This window comes from Chaetodon trifascialis, chromosome 6, assembly GCF_039877785.1.
Source record: "Chaetodon trifascialis isolate fChaTrf1 chromosome 6, fChaTrf1.hap1, whole genome shotgun sequence".
Classification (NCBI taxonomy): Eukaryota; Metazoa; Chordata; class Actinopteri; order Chaetodontiformes; family Chaetodontidae; genus Chaetodon; species Chaetodon trifascialis.
The window spans coordinates 21525600-21544849 of record NC_092061.1 but is presented as its reverse complement, the minus strand read 5'-3'; the positions used below and the strand labels follow the sequence as shown (position 1 = coordinate 21544849).

Sequence of the window (19250 nt, the reverse complement as noted above, 5' to 3'; positions counted from 1 at the left end):
TTGTGTGAGTTGTGTGTTTTATTTGAATACTAGATCAATTTTAGGAGCTCTGGCCAAGATGGCACCATCACAGTGTTTCAGACCACATACACACCAACATGAAAAGCACAAAAATGAAACCTACAGGATCAACTCATGGAGTCAGACAGGAGGAAGAGGATCTAGTTCAGCTGGATTTTCCACCAAACCCTTCACTACATTTTTACATGCTTTCACTGGGACCAGCCCATCGAGCTGTAGCTCTGTCTGCAGCTGGTTCCAGGCTGCAGGGACAGAAAACACAAAGGCCTGTTTGTCCACTTCAGTGCGAACTTTAGGGACGGACAGTAAGAGGGTCCATTTGAAATGAAAGAAAAACTACAAAAACATTTTTTTCTAATTACATCTGAGAAAGGAGGGAAAATGCAGCTTGCAGAGGAAAAGCCACTACATTTACTTGATAAGTTACTTTTGAGATTTAAATTGTTAATATAAAATGTAATGAACTAATAAACAATGTGTTTTCCTGAGTGAAAATAAAATCTGAGTACATTCACCAGCAACCCTGCAGAATATAAAGTAATTAAAATGAGCTCCACCATCAACAGCTGCGACATTTAAGTCATGAACACGTAAATAATAATGCATCAGTAATTATAGGATTGTGAAATGGGCCACAATGAGTACTTTGAATATATTTTCACACTAATTTTGAATTCATGACGTTACTTGTAACAGTGTTTCTACACTGAGGTGTCGCTCCTTTAATCTGAGGACTTCTTCCACTGCTGATGACCATCAGTCCAAAACACAGACAGTTTAAAACAACACAAACAGAGAAACGCAGCAGATCTCACATTTCACAAGCTTGAACCAGTAACTATCTGACATGTGTACTTGATAACGTGTCGATCGATTTCCACAAAGATTTGACGGATTTACTTTTTCTCTGTTTGAAAAAAGACAATTTTACTTTTCACAGAAGGCAAAAAAAGTCAAACAAACCAAAGGATGTCAAACATTTGCAGCAAAGTGCTGATGAGGTTTTATTTCAGACATCTGACTTATAGATGAAGAAAACAATCATGATGTTAATACACCTGTATAATCTACATTACATCCAGAACGCACCTGCAGGAACAAAACAAGGCACCGAGTCAGATTTCTGTCTCAACATGAGGATCAAATCTTCGTGTTTTGGAAAATAGTGACAAATTACCTTACAGATAAAACCCTTAATATTTCTAACCACACAATGATGACACAATGATTAAACCGACAGTTCATCAGAATCTTTCCTCCACATGGTGGATTCATAAAAATATAAATAAAAAAAGTTCAAATCATTCAACGCTATTTCGATTTGAACAGCGACTGTCGAGACTCCATAAAAGCACGAATGGCAGTGACCATGCAGTGAACAAATAAAGCCAAAACAGGGAAACGGCTCCACATTCTGATCTTTGAACGCTGCAGCGCTGAACCCAGAGGCCACGTGAACGCTTCCACTTCAGCACAATGCCTCACCACCGCGTGTCCTCACTGAAGAATCGGACTCTTTCTGCTGGACTTTTCATGCACAAATAAGTGATGAAGTTTAGTCTGAAGCTGTGAGAAGCAGAAAACCATCAGCGCGCTACAGACACGTTTGAACAATGACGCCCAGAAAAACATGTAAACGCGGTGAGGACGGACGTGTTGGCGAGATTTGGAGGAATCTGAGATAAATATCTTAGTATTAATTCTTACTGAGGCTATAGTGTATGCAGAAAACGTAGTTAGAGTGTGTCATCGTCCATCAAGTTCCTCATGATCGTCCAGTAAATGAACCCGACTCGAAGCTCATGACCCACAGAAGCTGCATTACGTCTTGGCTCAGGAGCAGCTTTGACTTCTCCTCGCCGTCACTGACTTAGAACAAGCACCAGCCACTGAGCACGGTTTCCCAGCATCACACCACATCCCCCTCTGCTTTATTCAGTCCTCAGCAACGTCACGCAGCAACATCCAACGCGGCTCCTCCTCCATCACGACCTCCAGAACGTGGAGTTCAGCTGGCCTTTGGGCGGGCTGATCTGTCGGCTCTGCAGTGACGTCTGTATGTGGGCGACAAACTTCAGGTGAGCTTTTTCACAGTGACACAAAGATTCACATCACAAAAACTTAATGTTCTTTGTAAATAAGTATATTCCTTTTTCTGCTTTGTTCTTATTCTACTGTAACATATTGAGCAATAACATTTAGATTTAATGCTTCTTACAGATGTAATGACACGCAGGCTTCTCTGACTTTCACTGAACTAAGACTCTCATGATCAGAGAGGTGCTGCGGGGCTTGAAGAGCTGCTGCAAGACATTTCCAAAATCACCAGATGTCACTGTGCCTCTTTGTTTGAAGCCCTGAAGCTTTGAATCTTTTTTCAGCACAAATAGACAGAAAGCTCCAGAGCTTCATCACGACTGAAGCAGCATTTTACGCGTCCTGACTAAAACCACTGTGATATAAATAAAACTGAACCTGGCGGCAAGAACAGACTGCCTACACGTTTTTCTCAGAAGCGCATAGACTAACATTCCCTTTCTCTTTCCTTTGCCAACCCTTGTGAGGACGTGTCCATCTTGCTGGACCTCACAGTGTGAGCAGAGAAGTGGAGAAAGGCTAATTAAAGAGTGCAGTTTGAGTTAATGCCATGTACATGTTCAATGAGAGCACAGTGTCTGCCAGCTCAGCGCTAACATTCACAGTGCGTTAACATACCTCTAGAAACTGTTTGAGCCTGATGACTGAGCCCATCTGTCCGGTGCTGGTCACCGCTTCGATTCTGGAGACAACAGAGAGACGCAGAAGCTAAACATATCAGACCTGCTGCTGAAAGACTGCACATGCCTTAAATGTAAAGTGAGCGTGTACCTCTGGAAGTATTCCTCTTTAAGGAGCAGGATGAGTTTCCAGAATTGGCCCTGATACTGCTTCATCAAAGCATGACCGCAAACCTGAAGGACACACACACACACACACACACACACACACACACACACACACACACACACACACACACACACACACACACACACACACACACACACACACACACACACACACACACACACACACAAAGATCTGTCAGCACTGAAGTTTACATGTTTAACCCACGCTTGGACCCACAGCTGCTTTCACTGACCACAGTAATGACAGACTGCATCACCGGCTTCTCAAACAGTCACTAATAAGGCCTGAAGAGTCGGACATCAGCACAGTGACATGACGATGATGCACTCTCAGTGGGTGAAGCAGCAGTTGGAAAACACACTCAACTCCAACCTCAAGACAGACTGACATATGTTAAACTTTACAACACCACCACCATCACCATGTTACGACCATAAACACACACACATCCTTGTACTTCTATCCTCATGTGGACACTCATTGACATAACGCCTTCCCTTGCCCCAAACCTAAACCTGATTCTAACCTAACCCTTAAAACTAAGCCTTAAACTTCAAACAGCCCGTTGAAGTTGTGAGGACCAGCCGAAGTGTCCTCATTCTTGATCTTGTAGCAAGTACAAGATGCTGAAAATACAACACAGACACACAGATCAACCAAACAAAAAGGACTTTTCGAAAATGAATAAAGGGAAAACCAAAGACAGTTGGTCGACTTTATGCGCTGGATTTTATTCAAAATGCTTTGCTGGGTCAAACTGGAAAGGAAATCAGCTGGATTGCTGTAGTTCAAGAGCAAACTGAGCTCAAAATGTTTAGAGTCGATGACATTGGATGACATGGTGCTGACATTACCCTCATCTGCATATTCAAACACACATGTGCAGAAACAGCGACGCTGATGTTTAAAGAGCGATTTAAAGAAAGCTAAAGGGCTCACCTCAAGGAAGTCGAACAGCAGCGTAGCCGTGATGTCCGCCAGAGGCTCCATGTTGAGCATCTGAGCCAACCAGCGCCAGCCGTGGTTCAGACCGTGAGGAGCCGACTGAGGGACGTGAAGTACAAAGTGTGTTAGAATTCAACGCAATCAAAGGTTTAAACGTGCAGGAGCTTCATGTTATCTTTAAATGGTGGAATCATGCCGACAGTCTGTCGATGCAGTGAATGAACGAGACAGTTTTTACCCCCTGTTTGGAGCCGTAGGGCCACCTCAGCTGGATCATGGCGGCGTAGAGACGAATCATGCCGGACATCCTCTTCAGGAAACTGTCCTGACCTTCAACCCCAGAGTCGTCCACACGGTAACCAAGAATCCTGATGAAGCGCAGACAAAACACGTTTTGATTGTTGTCATTAATCAAACATAGTAACTGATTGAAAGGCAAGTACAGCGACACGTTTCTGTCTCCTGACCTCTGATATTCCTCCACAGGCGTGCCGTCCTTCATCGGAGGGTAGTGTGGGACTGCGTATGGACATTTCTTGTGCAGGTGGGCGAGGATGAACTCTCCCACTCGAGGGTGCAGCTCCCAGACGCCAGAGGCCACTACGGCGATGGGGAAAGCAGCTTCATGGTGAGACGCCACCTCTTCTTCCCCTTGTTTCTACAGGAGGAAAAATTTGTGAAGAAAAAAGTGGGGGAAAAAAAAGTCATTTTTTCACACCAACAGGCAAAAACCTCAAAAGTTTTCATTTACAGTGATATAAAATAGTGCCTCTTTCAGCCAACCGGAGTCTCCCCTGACCCAAGAGCTCGGAGCACAGGGGTATTTTTGGTGTTTCCACCGCAGGTGATGGAACCGGGATCAGCAGCCTCCCAGTGAACGCGGCCAGATCAGGACCAAACACAGCCTCTGAGACTGAAGGAGGCCAGTTTGACTGAGCTGAGCTTTACTATTGTCCTATCGCCTCTTGCGATAGACAGGACAGACCCTGGCTAGATGGTTAGCATGCTAACTTCAGTAGATATCTCCACAACACAATACACAGACGTCTTTGACAATGTCAGAGCTGTTAATTATTCACATTCCATTGATGTTTTTTGGTATATTAGCATATTTTGGTGTCGCGTCAAACATTTTCCCTCCCTTTTTTTTTTAAATCAAACAGCATTAATTGGACTCACCACAAACTTCTCAGCCAGTTTGTAACAGACGAAGTCCAGGCCCTGCGGATGCTGGGAGGTGGAGACAGACCTCCCCCCCGACACCACCGCCCGTCCTGACAGTAGCCTGTCTATCTTGTCAAAGATTTCTCGGAGCTGTGATCCCGAGTTGCTTGAGATTTGACAAACTGGGATGGTGGCCGCTTTCTGGAGTTCCAGCTTCAGCTTCTTTGTCTGAGTCCAGAGAGGAGACATGAAGACGTCAGTACAGAGTTCTGTTTCCAAGTAAATACTAAAGACATTGAAGAATCACCATTACTGCACTTTATTCTTGACACATCAGCATTTAATTTTATGGCTGGTTGTTGAAGCTCAACACGTTCCTCACCTGGGCATCTTTGGGGGAGTTGAGTTGTTCGAAGGACTGAGCGCACTGAGCAGCCACCTCCTGCAGCTCCTTGTACCATTTCAGCGTGCTGTCTTCAGCGCTGTTCTGCAGGCCTGTTGGAAGACAATCACCGACAAACGTTTTCAAGTACTCGCTCTATTTTGTGCTGTGTATCTGTAACTAGTGATCATTCTGGTGAAAGCAGTCCTTCAAATCTACAGAAAATGATCACCCAACACTGCTGTTCCCATCAACTCAGTGCCAAACAGCCAAAGGAAAAAACAATCATTATAGCCGTTCGGGCTGGGCGGTATGACGGTAGGTAGAAATGTGTCCCCTGGTAGAGATTTGGCAATACTCTGTGTGATATCTGCGCATAAAAGGTCCATAGTGGCAGTGCTGTTGTACTGTACAACCAAAACAAACTAATGTGGCAGCAACAATATTATTATTAACTTTATGAACAGATGTGTGAAACGATGGAGCTGCAGGTGATATCCACGCAGTGACACACAGCATACGGTCCTGGACCTCACCTTTCCTCCGTGCCTTCTCTTTGGCCGACTGTGCCGCTGCCTTCTGCGCTTCCTGCTGTGCCTGCAGCTCCACCTGCTTCCTGCGCTCCTCCTCCTCCTCCTGCTGCTTCTTCTTCTTCTCTTGCGCCTTGGTGACCTCCTCCTGCATCAGCCGGATCAGCGCCCTCATCTCGTGGAGGGCTCGCTCGGCCACGGTCATGTCATCCACGCTGGGAAACTCTCCCTGGAAAGACACAGCCGAAAAGAAGATCCACATCAGAGATCTGATTCATCCTGGACTGAAAACCCGAGATCCACATTTTACCCATAATGAACTAAAGGTATACAGCACTAAAGCATAAGATGGCGTTTTAAGCTGCACATCAAACTTAGACATTCTTGATATCTTCTGCATCATTTCTCCAAAACCCAGCCCGTCATGTTGATTATCTGAGAAAACCTCAGGGGCCTCTCAGAGAGCTCCTAACTTAGCCTAAATTTTTTAGAAAGGACTGATTTGGCTATCATTGCTGCACTTTATGATCACTTTCATTCCTGCCGTTATAGCGTTGGGTGGGAGATGTGAGCGCGTCTCAAACGAGATCGACCTCACACGTTATCCCTGTACCGTCTAATCTGTATCGTTTCATTAACTCTCTTTCATTCAGCATTTGGAGAATATTTCTATCTCTTTCTCTCTCCACCATTTTCACCTCTGCTGAAGAAACTCTTCTGTCCTCCTCACTACTCCTTACAGTTTTTCGTCTTAGATTGAGACACTTTGAATAGCGTTTATCTTCAACAGGATCTCGTCTTAACTGTGAGGGGAAGTACTTGGAAAATGTCATCATTCAAAGAACTTTCTTAGAAAGAGCAACTCCTTATGAATACGGCCACATCTCCACTAGACTTTCAGATGTTGTTTTGAGTTTCAACACCGCCGACTGCACATGAAGAGTTTTTAAAGATGGAGCAGCCAGAGGGTCGAGCAGAGGTATAGTGCAGAAAAAAATGTAATGGTATGCATGGAAAAAGGGTGCAGACATAACTTCTGTGAATTCCATTTACCTTTATTTTCTTTTCCACATGTTTGTTTCCAACCTGTTTGAGCACCTGACTGCTTCTGTATTCAAGTTGTAATAAACTGGAATGCTCCTTTGACACAACCACCATGACTTTCTACCCATCCCAGTAGGAAAGAGCCTTTATCCAAACCTGAACTTTACAAATCAGCAGTTAAACTGACCTCTGCTGTCTTTCGCACCACCTCGGACACCTGGGAGCACAGCTGGTTCCCGCGGGTGCTGAGGGAGCTGAGGCTGGCCGTCGGGAGATCAGTTTTTGTCTGGGTGGACAGATCCAGCAGCTGGTTGAGCTGCAGGATCTCCTCCTGGATGGTGTTAAGGTTCCTCAGTCTCTCCTGGCCCTCCACCTGCCGCTGCCGCTCGAGCTCCGCCTCCCGCATGCGCTGCTGCTCCGCCTCCCTCAGCCGCAGATTGAGGATCTGATGCAGAGGAGGATGAAGAAAATATATTTATACTGTACAAAAACATCGACAGCTCAATATCAACATCTCAGAGGATAGATCATTTCATTCAGCTGTGTGGCGTATTCGAGTATTAATAATAATATTGCTGCATCTTTTATTGTACAATGTTGTACTCGCTGCAGCGGACGCCAGACTTCATAGTGCTTCCAGACCTTTAAAGCAACCATTTTAGGGCATCACTCACATCAGCATCCTTTCTACATTTAGTCTGATGATCATACCTTCATTCTGTGTCGCTGCTCTTCTTTCAGCTTCTCTTGACGCCCGATGCTCTCTTTCGTTCTACAGTGCAGTGAAAGTGGAAAAATTTTTGTTCACACATAACATTTCAGAAAAGTTAAAAGACTGGCATCCTTGCCGGTGGCTCTTACTCTCTGTTCATCATGTCCCTCATGCTCTGGTACTCCTGCCTCTGCTTCAGCTCCATTAACTCCTCAAAGCGTTTCAGCTGTTCCGACTCGGAGCTCACCACTGCCTCCATCTGCTTCTCGTGCATCTCCTGCCGCTGTGTTAGCGCCATCTGAGCCGACAGATATAAGACATCAACCAGGTGAGACTGCAGGGCTTCCTGTCTAAATGGACTTTATATTTTATTTGTTTTACACAGCATCCCAACTTTTCTTTTAAATCATTGTACACAAACTTAAACATGAGTGCACCTCACGCAGGCCTTCAGTTGACCTTCTAGGATAATTAATCTTTGTGTCTGACCTTGGCCTTCGCTCGGCGGTCCTTCTCAAATTTGAGAATGTGGCGTTCCATATCCATGGCTTTGGGCGACAGCAGGGAAATGGCGGGTAGTGATGTAGGACTGGAAACTTCGCTGACATCTGCCACTGGATCTTCATCCTTCGCCTCATCACTAAGAGCCTGCAGCACATTAACACACAAAAAAACTGAGCTACAGAAAGTAATACAAAGTCTGTTCTCGTTTAATAGAGAAGAAACATCCAGCTCCACAGAAAAGTTACTTATCCCCTTGAAAAAATCTGCAGGTTTTGAGAGTCAATGTTGAACTGTTTATTGATGAGCATCATCAATGGAATTCAAGACCATTTTAACCACAAATCAAACATGTACAACTCTTTCAAAACTTTTTTTTTCTTTTAAATTCACAGTGAATGAATGACTTTAGTTTACACGTCATGGCCATGTATTACGACTGTCTGAAACTAACTGTCTGCTGACTGTCTGCTGTTGGGTTATTTCAAATATATAAATATACTGCACATGGTGCTCTCTGAATGCCAGCAAGCAAATACCATTAAGCTCCCAAAAAACTTGACAAATCACACAAAAGTTATCATGTGAATTCTTCCTTTAATATCAGAAAACAGCCTGACAAACCTCCCTCTCACATACAATATCACAGAGGTGTTCAGGATGACAGACTTGCCTGCTCGCTCTCAGTCCTTAGAGGTGGGTCTGCAGACAGTGCGGTGTGCTTGACGTTGATGTCAGGGACGGATCCTGTGGAGGAAGCCGAGGTCAAGATCTCCTCAGAGAGACCAGGGCTGGAGTCTCCGGAGCTGGAGCTGGAGCCCAGAAAGCAGGACTTCTGCGGTGGCACGGAGCTGAGACGGTTCAATATGAACCCAGAGTGTGAGGACAAGCTCAGGGCCTCTTTACAACCTGCCAAAATATCCTGCAAGGACACAGACACGTTAAACTTTTGATATACTCTAAAAGAGGATAACAGGACAGTAAGGCCCAAATATCTGCAGCTTAGTGTCCTCCCAAAACGTGCCACTGCTGTGGATTTTTGGTGCCTATTCTCCCGACAGCTTAGACTTAAGAGACAAGGTTCCTACACTAGTTAGAAAGTGATGAGCAGGCTCTTCGCCTGACTGAGCTCAATACTATTTGGTTAACAGAGTCAGCCATAATTTAATATGGTTAAATATTCAAAGACAGTGCTTCCACCTGTGTGTGCTGCTTGTTCTTGGTCTATATTGCTGATTTAACAGACTGTGGTGGTGGTGGTGGTGGTTAGCTTGGTAGAACTAAATGACTAGAAGGCCACTTTAAGAAATGCTACCATCCGGTTATCCAGATAAACAAGCGGCTAACGACGACGAGCTAACTGACTATTAATCAGCTAATGTCTGTGTTAGCTAGCGTTTACTCACCTCGCCCCTCTCAGACCAGTATGGGTCGTATGTTATATTTGCCTTTGGTGAATTTTTTAAGGCCTGTAAAGTTTCCCACCGCATGTTTTCAGAAGGCATGATGACGGAAAGGTACGCACAACCCAAAATACAAACTACTGACTAACGATACGTTAGTGGTCTAAGTTTTGAGCCGCCGGATGAGGTTACACAAATTACAATCCGACGAGAAACAACCCGTCTACTGCTGAGACACTCTTTGTTTCCGGATCGGCCATGCTCTGTATTTTGTCTTTGGTTTTGTTCTCTTATATAAATAGGATTGCTCACAATAAAATCCAAATTATGTATTAACACAATCTATTTTACTATTGAGAGCATTTCCGACCCGGTGGCTCGACGGGGAACATCACATTATCAGCCCCTCCCTCCTTTTTCAGTTCTGCCGTACTTTTTTTTTTTCCGTACTCTTTCAAATAATTAACTCACTCATATTGTACAATGTTAATATAACCATTAATATTACAAATTATATATATATATAAATGCCAAAAATAAATGCCATTCAGCAGCATGCATTTCATGTAATAGTTCCCCTGTTCGATGCCGTTGCATTGCTCCACATTTGTCCTGACAGCCCAATTAAAAATGTCTAAATTAAAATTAAGCATGATTTTGTTGCAACAAATATGTGCCGAATTAAAGAACAGACCGGAGTAATGTACATATAATAATATTGTTTGTCAAATATGGTTTTTAGTTTGCAAAGTGGCAAGAATATGTTGAATTACCAAAGTTGTAATTGGGATTTGGCACAAGATGAAAAAATTATATTTTGGTCATCTCTTTATAGGAGGGTCATCTCTTTATAGGAGTTGACAGATTTGTGGTATTTGTCATTTAAACAGAGTTAGATTATGGGATTTCGGTTTGTCTGTATAGAAGCTTTCTGTTAAATATTATTTTGGGGGCATTGAAATTGTGTTTCTGTCAGGTCAAAATGCATACATTTGCTTTAAAGTGAAAAAGTTTTCAAATTCAGACAGTAAATGACAGACTGAAGATTTTCAAAAGGAATTCCATTAGAATTAAGAATTGTGCAGGAAGTAGTTTATTCAAAAGCATATAAATACATTTCAATCAACTACAATATGAGCAATTCATCCAAAAAAAAAAAAAGTTCTATAAATTCATTAGATAGCATATAAAACACTCAAGTTAACAGTCGTAGTCAGTGTCATTTAGGTGTACTACAATGCTTTAGGAATGAATGAATGCTGGTCAAGTTGGAGAATTTTGCAGTCAGCTTGCAAGCAAAGAGTCACCAAACACATTTCCATATGAGGTTTTGAGAAAATGAACATAGTTCTGCAGACTGCGGTTTGTGGAGTCTGACTGCTCCAGTCTGTCCTTCATGTTCTGCAGCTGACTCTGGAAACGACGCTGCATCTGAAGGAAAACACAGAGAACTTTTTAACTTTGATTTTCACTTTTTGTTACAGTGCACTGCGATTCAAGGATGTGAATCTCCAGTCCTAAATCCAGCATGAAAGTCCAGGACATTTCATCATCATTTCTCAAAGACTCTTTGAGCCTAATGGGCACTGACTCGTCATGACAGTATTGAATAGCAGTGGTGGAAGAAGTGCTGTGATCTCAAGTAGAAGCAGCAATACCTAGAAGTATAAAGTACCTCAGAAGTGCACTTAAATACAGTAGCTGAGTAAATGTCCTTAGTAACATTCCACCACTGTTGAGCAGAAAGGTTCTGAGGAGGGACACAGTGACGTACCTCCTCCTTGCTTCGCTGTAGCTGACTCTGCTCTGTTTTGGCTCTGCTCAGCTGACTCTGCAAGTCCAAGACTTTGGACTGAGACGCTCTCTCTTTGGTCAAAACCCTCTGCATGCTGCTGTCCACCTGCAGGCATGAAAGGAAAAAAAAACGTTGAGCTATTCCAGTATTAACCTAAAAAATAACAAAATGTTCATGTGCATTTTTGTCTTTGCGGTATCCAAATTTCAAAACATTCCTGCTTCAGAGAGCAACACATTTGCAAGATCAAATGGTCACAGAAAACTAATTTCAGGCTTTTGATTGAACTGAAAAAAATACACGAAGCTTGGAAGTAAAGCAGAAGGAGTGTCTGTGGACACTGACGGACAGGTGAAAGAAGTGACCGCTGTATGTCCTTTCGTACCTGTCTCTGAGCGTCGTCCAAAGTCTGTTGTAGCTGTCTGGACAGAACGCTGCACTCGCGGGTCTTCTCCTCCAGCTGCTGTTGAATACACTGGACAGTGGCCTCCGTTGAGGAGAGAGCCTGAGACATCCCTCTGTTTTCTACCTTCATGTCCTCCAGCCTCCTACAACAAACAACAACCAACAGCTGCAGTCTGGAAAATTGGGTGTTTTGTGATCTTATCTTAAAAATATTTCTGTTTGTCAACAAGATCAGATCAGATATACTTTATTGATCCCTGGGGGAAACTGTTTAACAAACAGGCGCAACTGCAACAGGCTGCATGCACGGTCGGTGCATGCGCACTTATTTAACAAGACTTATTTAACAAGATAGTTCTTCAAGTGTTTGTACTTCTCCAAGTTGTGAACCTTCTCTTTGAGAGCGTTGTTCTCCTCCTGTAGCAGCAGGTTCCTCTGCTGAAACGTCTCCAGCTGAGTGCCTTGCTGTTCCACCTGCAGAGGAACACGTTGTCATGACAGATAGCCATGATAGAAATCCACCCCCACAGGGCGTCCTGGTGGTCTAAATCACCAGCTTTACTGCAACGACGACCCAGGTTTGAGTCCTCCACATGTCTTTGTGTCGACACTGTCTGCTTTCAAATTAAAACCACACCTGTAGCCCTCACTGCAACGGTTTAGTTTAAACTGCACGAGAGATTTCTCTTTTTTCTCGTCATTATTAAGTGGGTTCAGTTAGGTACCTTGTGTCTGACTTCAGAGAGAGCCGAGTTGTGCTCCACGTTCCTCCTCTCGTGAACGTCGGCTTCCTGTTGTACGTCCCTGAGCTGCTGCTCGGTTCTCCTCAGTCTGTCGGGCAGCGTCTCGAGCTCTCTGAGCCGGCCCAGCAGCTCCCTCCTCAGCTGCTCCTTCTCTCTCTCCAGGCTCACCTTCACCTCCCGTGCCTCCTTCTGTGTCATCTCCAGCTTCAGGCAGTGCTCCTCCGACTCCAGGCGAGCCTGCTGGACCTGCACAGAGACGAATGATGTCACTACAACCAGTAAAGCGTTAGTTCAGCCTCATCACAGGAAATATATTTTCTCATTTATATCTTCCATCAGAAAGCCACGCATGGCTCAACATCTGGACAGGTAAATGAGACCCTATGTGTTTTTTGTGATTTGGGTGAAATGGGTTTGTCTCAGCATCCACTTTGCAATTGGTGTTTCCAAAAGCAAATCACTGTGCAGAAATTTGGTCATGTGCTCTCAGTTACTCGTCATTTGTTTGCAGGTTTGAGTGTGTCTGTACCTTCTTCTTGTATTTCTCCACCAGGTTTTCGTGCTTTTTGATCGATGATTTCAGCTGACGAGCCTCAGACTGCAGACCTCTGAGCTTCTCCTCAGATGACGTCAGCTGACCCTAAATACGATGTGTGTTGATAACAAAGTGAAATACATTTCCACTAGTCCACAGAAATGACGAAGCAGTAGAAGAAGAGGCTGTCAAGCACGAGTTCGGTGGAGGGATGTTTTCTGTTGTCAAGAAAATTACTGACAAGAGCTGCAAAATATGCGGATGCAAATACAGATTTCTGAAACTGATTTGAAGAAGAGGCTCTCCGTTCCTCTGAGGGTACCTTGAGTGTTTGGTTGTCCAGCTTGGCGGAGGCGTTTTCAGCACTGAGTGAATGAAGCTGATCCCTGAGCTCCTCCCTCTCCGTGCGACTCCTCTCCTCCGCTGAATGAAGCTGAGAGTTCAGCTCGGTCACCTGACTGTGATGGAAGCAGGTACGTAAAGCTTGCGTCATGTTGTCGCCACAGTGCCCACAATTAAATATTTTCTATTATTTTCCATATTTATACTAAAATATCTTCATGTCGATTTCTAGACTGTTTCACATGTTAGACACTGAAAATTAGTTTGCTGTGACACATTTGTTTCACATTTCACTCTTCTTTATAAACGTTTTATTTTTTATCGCTTACTGATTTACATGGTTGGAAAAATTTACCAGATTCTCTAAACCATTCCTGTGTCTCAATCTGCTCTGTGTTGCTTGTTGCTGCTTCCCTTAAAAGTAGATGAGTTGCATATTCTCTAATGGAGAGCTGCTGCAGGGATGCTTCTGAAATGAGCTGCAGCACTTCTGGTGGAGTCGTAATCATTGTCCAGAATGGCTGCAATCAGCTCCAGCGGCCACTGGAATTTAGGGGTAACTCTCTCTGTCTTCAATGCACCACAAAAAAATCCTATGATATTTCAGACATTTTAAGAATGTCCAATTTAATCAAAGTAAAATTATGACTGAAGTGTCCACAATAACAAATATCATGGTATGTGAAATGAGAACTGATGTACATTCAGCGTGTAATCAGACTTTTTTAGAACTTTATTTTTGATCTTCTAAGAAAAGGCAATAATTAGAAACTAGTTAATCCAGTGCAGAGGCAGGATTATGTGTACATGAGATTTTTTTTACATTATTATCTTGATTATTCAAATGCTGAAATAATAATTTGTGACATTATTATAGACCAGTTCTATTTTGTTGCTACAGGAGTGCCACTTAATGCACCATCTGCATCTTGAAATCTAGTTTTTTTGGGCCTTACTGCTGTGCACATCATGACGTTCTATGGCAGCAAACTAAATGTGTGTCTCAATGTGTTGAACTCAAAATGTGCACTCACAATTTGAGAGCAGAGATCTCCTCCTCCAGCTGTCTTCTAGCAGCTGCCTCTTTAGAGTGGCGCAGGCACCAGTCACTAGAGGTGGACAGAGCTTGAGCCAACTGGGATTCCTGAAACAAAATAAACATTTTTTTATCATTATTGTTCATATTTCAACCTTTTATGTTATTTCACACCTGGAATATGTTTGTGTTTTAGGAAAATTTTGCTGAGACTCCTAACAAAAGTAAGGTCAAACAAAGTCAACAAGTGAGAAAATGTCCATTGTAACAACACGTGTGTACTGCAGTCTGCTGGGTTGTGTGCTTTCAAAGTGAAAAGAGGCTACATTAGCCCGTCCTCGCCTCAGAATCTGGTGTTTGTGTGTTTCACTGGAATATAGCTACTGAACCAAGAGGCTGGCTGAACTTCCTTTGAACTTGATTTGCATAAAACCGTGCAATCAGACAAGACACCGCCACCAGGAAACTGTTTTGCATGTGGAATAAGCCACTGAGACGTCTGCCGATTATCTTAAGCAACTGGGACTTTGTAGAAAGGCACATTTTTTCAAGCCTCATGTATCACCACGTAACAGGATCCGTCTCTGCCCACAACTCTGATGCTCTGTGATTTTCAGACATTGTGCTGTGGTCCTGTGGGACCTCTGAATACTGACCATCTCCTGCAGCTTTACCGCGAGCTGTCTGGTGGACTCCTCAGTCTGCTCGGCCTGCTGGGTCAGCAGGGTCAGCGTCTCCTGGTCCTGCCGCCCTAGTTCCTCCTTCTCCTCCTCTCTCCGCTGCCTGAGAGCCTGCAGCTCCTCCTGCAGAGCCTGCAGCTCCTCCTGCTGCTCACTGTGGCTCTGCTGCATCCTCTGCACCACACACAGTGAAAGAAAAGAGACGTTCACACATCAAGACCACAGAGAATGAAAGAGGCAATCCGCAACACTGACTGGTCAACTGTTTGCTGTCAGTGTGTGTCAGTTGAAAACAACTGTTCCACATCTGATAGTACAAGTCTGTGTGTGTTTTGGTGTATTTCATGTTTCAGACCTGAATCTGAGCAGCAAGGTGGGCCTTCTCAGCTTCTGTTCTGTTCAGCTCAGACTCCAAATGGTCGCGGGTTGACTGCAGGATTCTGGAAAGCTCTGCCGTCGTCTTTGCGTTGTCCTGCCATAACCGAGGGAAGTAGAGGGCGAGAGGTATGGCTGAGTGAGAGATACCAACCTTTTTCTACCAAGCTAAGACAGAATACAAATTGAATCAACTTTTTTATGACTTAAGTAAAACAGTGCAGTCGTTCAAACCTTTTCAAAGTCCAAATGCTCAGCGAGCTTAGACGCCTCCTTCTCCTTGTTGGTGAGTTTGGCCAAAAGTCTCTGCAAGAGAAGAAAAGTGAGGAAAATCTCCTCAGAACCGTGGAGGCTGATAGTGATCAAGCACTGCATGTGATCATGTGATAATTACTCACAATGTTCTCTGCTTCACTCTCAGCCATTCGCCTCTTTAAGACGTCTTTCTGCTCTGACCACATCAGCGATTCTCTCTGTGGATACAGCAACACAGGGTTCAAATAACAGTCAGAGGAGAATTATTGCATGTTTTCTTCTACCTCCTGTACCTCATATTCACTCCACTCTCTGATGAGCTCTCGAAGGCTGTGATTTGTGTGGTAAAACATCTCTATCTTCTCTAACAACAACTCTTGCTGCCGTCCCAGTGAAGCTGTGTGCAGTTTTGAAAGCCGCTTGTCCTAAAAAAGAAATGATACAATAAAAACATGTCATGTATGGCACAATAAGTGCCCCTCCACTCATCATTTGGTGCCAAGTTTACCTTAGCAATGCTGTCCACGGTTTCCTTCAGGGCTGTCAGCTGATTCGCTACAGCTACGCCATCAATTTCCGCTTCCACGAGCGCCCTCAGGAGCACATCTGTCTCTCTGTGTCGACCCCTAGAGTCTGACCTGTAAGCAAAAGGGGGAAAAAATAATGAGACACCAGTGTGCACAGCTTTCATCACACAAGTATTTGTCACAGGCATGCCTCTTTTCTGCTTATTTGTTTGTTTCTGTTCAGTGCATTAGTACGAAGCTTTGTAATTTTACGGCTGTTGGCAAGGCTCTTACTTCATTAAACAGCGAGTGCTTTCTTGCTCTCCGAGCAGGACGCTGAGGTTCTTCGATACCGCCGCCAGCTCCTCTGTATCATGCTGATGTCCGCCTCCACCTTCTGACTGATGCTGCATTCTGCTTGTCTGATCATAAGACACAAATAAACAAGACATATGTTCAGTGAACACACACACAAAAAGCTTGAACTAGTACAACAGGGCTGTAAAGTAAACAACAAATATCTCTGTGGAATTCTGCAGTCAACAGGAGCTGAGGTCTTTTCTTAAAGGTAAGGTGCTTAAAGATATTCTAAGCTTTCAGTGCTCCCAAACAAACATTTTCCATTTCATTCAATCCATCAAAAAATAAGACTATTACTTTTTTCTCTATTCTGTCTAAACTCAGGACTTGGAGCAAACCTGTCTGTCCTGTGAGGGAAGCACATCCCTGTCAGAATAAGCCTTCCTCATTCCAGTTGTACTCATTTGCCGAGGCATTTATCAGCTCTGGTTGAAAGCATCATAGTGAGAGATAACGTAAAGAGACCTGACACTTGTAGGAGCCCACATCTCTTCGGCAGGACAGTCTTCCTGGAGGAATCCACGGCGTCCGCACCTTTGGTCGCCCTCCAGTTCTCTTCACCTGGGCTTCGTTTGTCCTATTCTGCAGAAAAATGTTGGGAGTTAACACATACGACTTATTGTAGCAACCTCATCCTCCTAATTAAGTAATTTCTTTAATAAAAACTACAGTAAACCATATAATGTATACTCTATATAAAAAAGTACGGGAAAGTGGGAAAAATTAAAAATCAGTGCAGGTGATTATTTTCACATTAGCCACAAAATAAGGGACAATGCATTTTGAAGTGTTAAACTTTGCATACGTCAGAGTTCAAAAGGTCACCTCTGAAAACGTCAAAACTATGTTCTGGTGTAAGTGGTCGCTCACCAACCTGTGGGGTGCTGCTGGGACTCCTCCTCATGTGAACATGTAGCGTTACCGGTGTGGTCTCCGGTAGATGGACATGAACTGGCGGCGGCGATTCTCGGGTTTTCATTCTTTCGAGAAGTTACAACAACATTTAGACGGTGTCTGGGAGCAACAAAGACAAAAACCGTACACATGCTGAAAGCGGGTCTTCATTATTCCCGTGCGAAGTACATGTCTTCCGAGAAAAATCTCGACTTTTGTCTAAGGAGCGGACGATTCTTGGGCTCGGGGAACAACGTCCTCCCGATTGGCTCGTTTGCAATATTTCGTTCTCTGATTGGTGGAGGGGAGTACTCCATATGCGTTGCCCGTGGTAACCATCGGAAGTAATGGTGTTTAAACCAACTGTTAAAACGCACTTACAGGGCCGTCACCTTACAAGTTACTGACTAAGGTTTTATTCGATGAAATATCTTGTCTTTGGTTAGCCCCCTCACTTAAAAAATAAAAACAAAACGATCACAAAAGCACTGTGGAATCCAAAATGGTGGTGGCCGCGAGGTACACAAAAATGTTTTCATACTGTTCAAATGTAGCTGATATGTGAGTGAAACTGTTTATATCAGAGCTAAAGTGACTAACAATTGAACAGGCCTACTGTGTGATTATTCTAGAGTAACTATGATGTGCGCAGCTACAGTAGGAAATGGTTGAGATGACTGCATTTCCTGTTTCTTTCCATGGCACTTCCGAACCTCAGTTAGCCGGAAGACCGAAAGCTCACTCCTCGAGATAGTTGCTTCCTAAGTTCACGAATCACCAGAGTAGTACATTGACACTGCACGTCAGTACTTATTGACCGAGTGAACACAACTAAGTGATGAACCTGGTATTCTTTCGATTTGTATTTGAGAACCAGACGACCCTCATCGATGTCCGCTCGATTGCAGCACAGCTAATAACAAAGCTGCTACGAGTTTAGGCTAGCTAGTGTGTATTAGCCTTCCATGTGCGCACAAGGCAGCAATGGCGTGCAAACGGAGCCTATGGTTGCCAGGAAAGCAATTGGAGAAGTTAATAATGCGGTATATTTCTTTTGTACTCTTGTTTTATCCCGCTGCATACCAGCCCGGTGAGGCATGTGCCGCTGTGGCGGGAACCAGCGCGGCCACATTGATATTGTGCAGGGCGTGCGGACACGAGCTGGCATCCGGGACGGACATCTACTTCGTTCCCAGTCGACTCGCGCTCTACAGCCGCAACGACACGTCGGTCGGAGGCCGAAGGGTTAACGTCCAGCTTTTCGAAAACCCCCATGGACACCAGTTTGAGGTGATTACGTTCAGGAAAGCTGATGTTACCCAGCACTGGCCGGCTGATAGACACTTCTCCTGGTTCCCGGGGTTCTCGTGGACGGTGGCCACCTGTCCTCGATGTAACACTCATTTAGGTGGGTACGATGATTTGGGGGGGGGGGGGGTATACAAACAAATTTCAAGTTTTGGATGAGGTCTGAGTAAAGTGCGATGAGACACTTGTCTCTCTAAGAATTAAAGTTTGTTATGTAAAATGTTGGAGGTTTCATCACTTTTGTCATTACACACTCCCAACAACAGAGCACGTGATAGCCGAAATATTGAAAACATCTACACCACATACATTTGTCATTAAAATTGCTATATCACAAGTAAGACCGTATAATCTATCACTTCCTTAAATTAAGCCCCCCCCCCCAAAAAAAAATCAAAGTATTTACT

At 44.0% G+C, this 19250-nt stretch overlaps 2 protein-coding genes across 2 annotated transcripts; both read right to left on the bottom strand.

Annotated features, from left to right (window-relative positions):
• Positions 1-1010: 1010 nt before the first annotated feature.
• gle1 (GLE1 RNA export mediator) lies at positions 1011-9803 on the bottom strand. The gene is made up of 15 exons (XM_070964764.1): positions 9613-9803; positions 8880-9128; positions 8195-8353; positions 7855-8003; positions 7705-7765; positions 7181-7438; positions 5956-6178; positions 5420-5532; positions 5053-5265; positions 4341-4531; positions 4112-4241; positions 3868-3972; positions 2890-2972; positions 2737-2800; positions 1011-2075 (listed from the first exon to the last, which is right to left on the bottom strand). Exons 1-15 carry the CDS (start codon positions 9709-9711, stop codon positions 2007-2009), a joined length of 2166 nt encoding a protein of 721 aa, XP_070820865.1. The 5' UTR covers positions 9712-9803; the 3' UTR covers positions 1011-2006.
• Positions 9804-10683: 880 nt separating this feature from the next.
• LOC139332625 (outer dense fiber protein 2-like) lies at positions 10684-17802 on the bottom strand. The gene is made up of 17 exons (XM_070964675.1): positions 17516-17802; positions 17107-17223; positions 16576-16703; positions 16284-16413; positions 16069-16200; positions 15919-15993; positions 15755-15826; positions 15501-15617; positions 15122-15319; positions 14464-14573; positions 13410-13545; positions 13082-13192; positions 12535-12798; positions 12183-12283; positions 11790-11952; positions 11384-11509; positions 10684-11040 (listed from the first exon to the last, which is right to left on the bottom strand). The coding sequence occupies exons 1-17, from the start codon at positions 17618-17620 to the stop codon at positions 10894-10896; spliced, it is 2232 nt and encodes a 743-aa protein (XP_070820776.1). The 5' UTR covers positions 17621-17802; the 3' UTR covers positions 10684-10893.
• Between the last annotated feature and the right edge of the window lie 1448 nt (positions 17803-19250).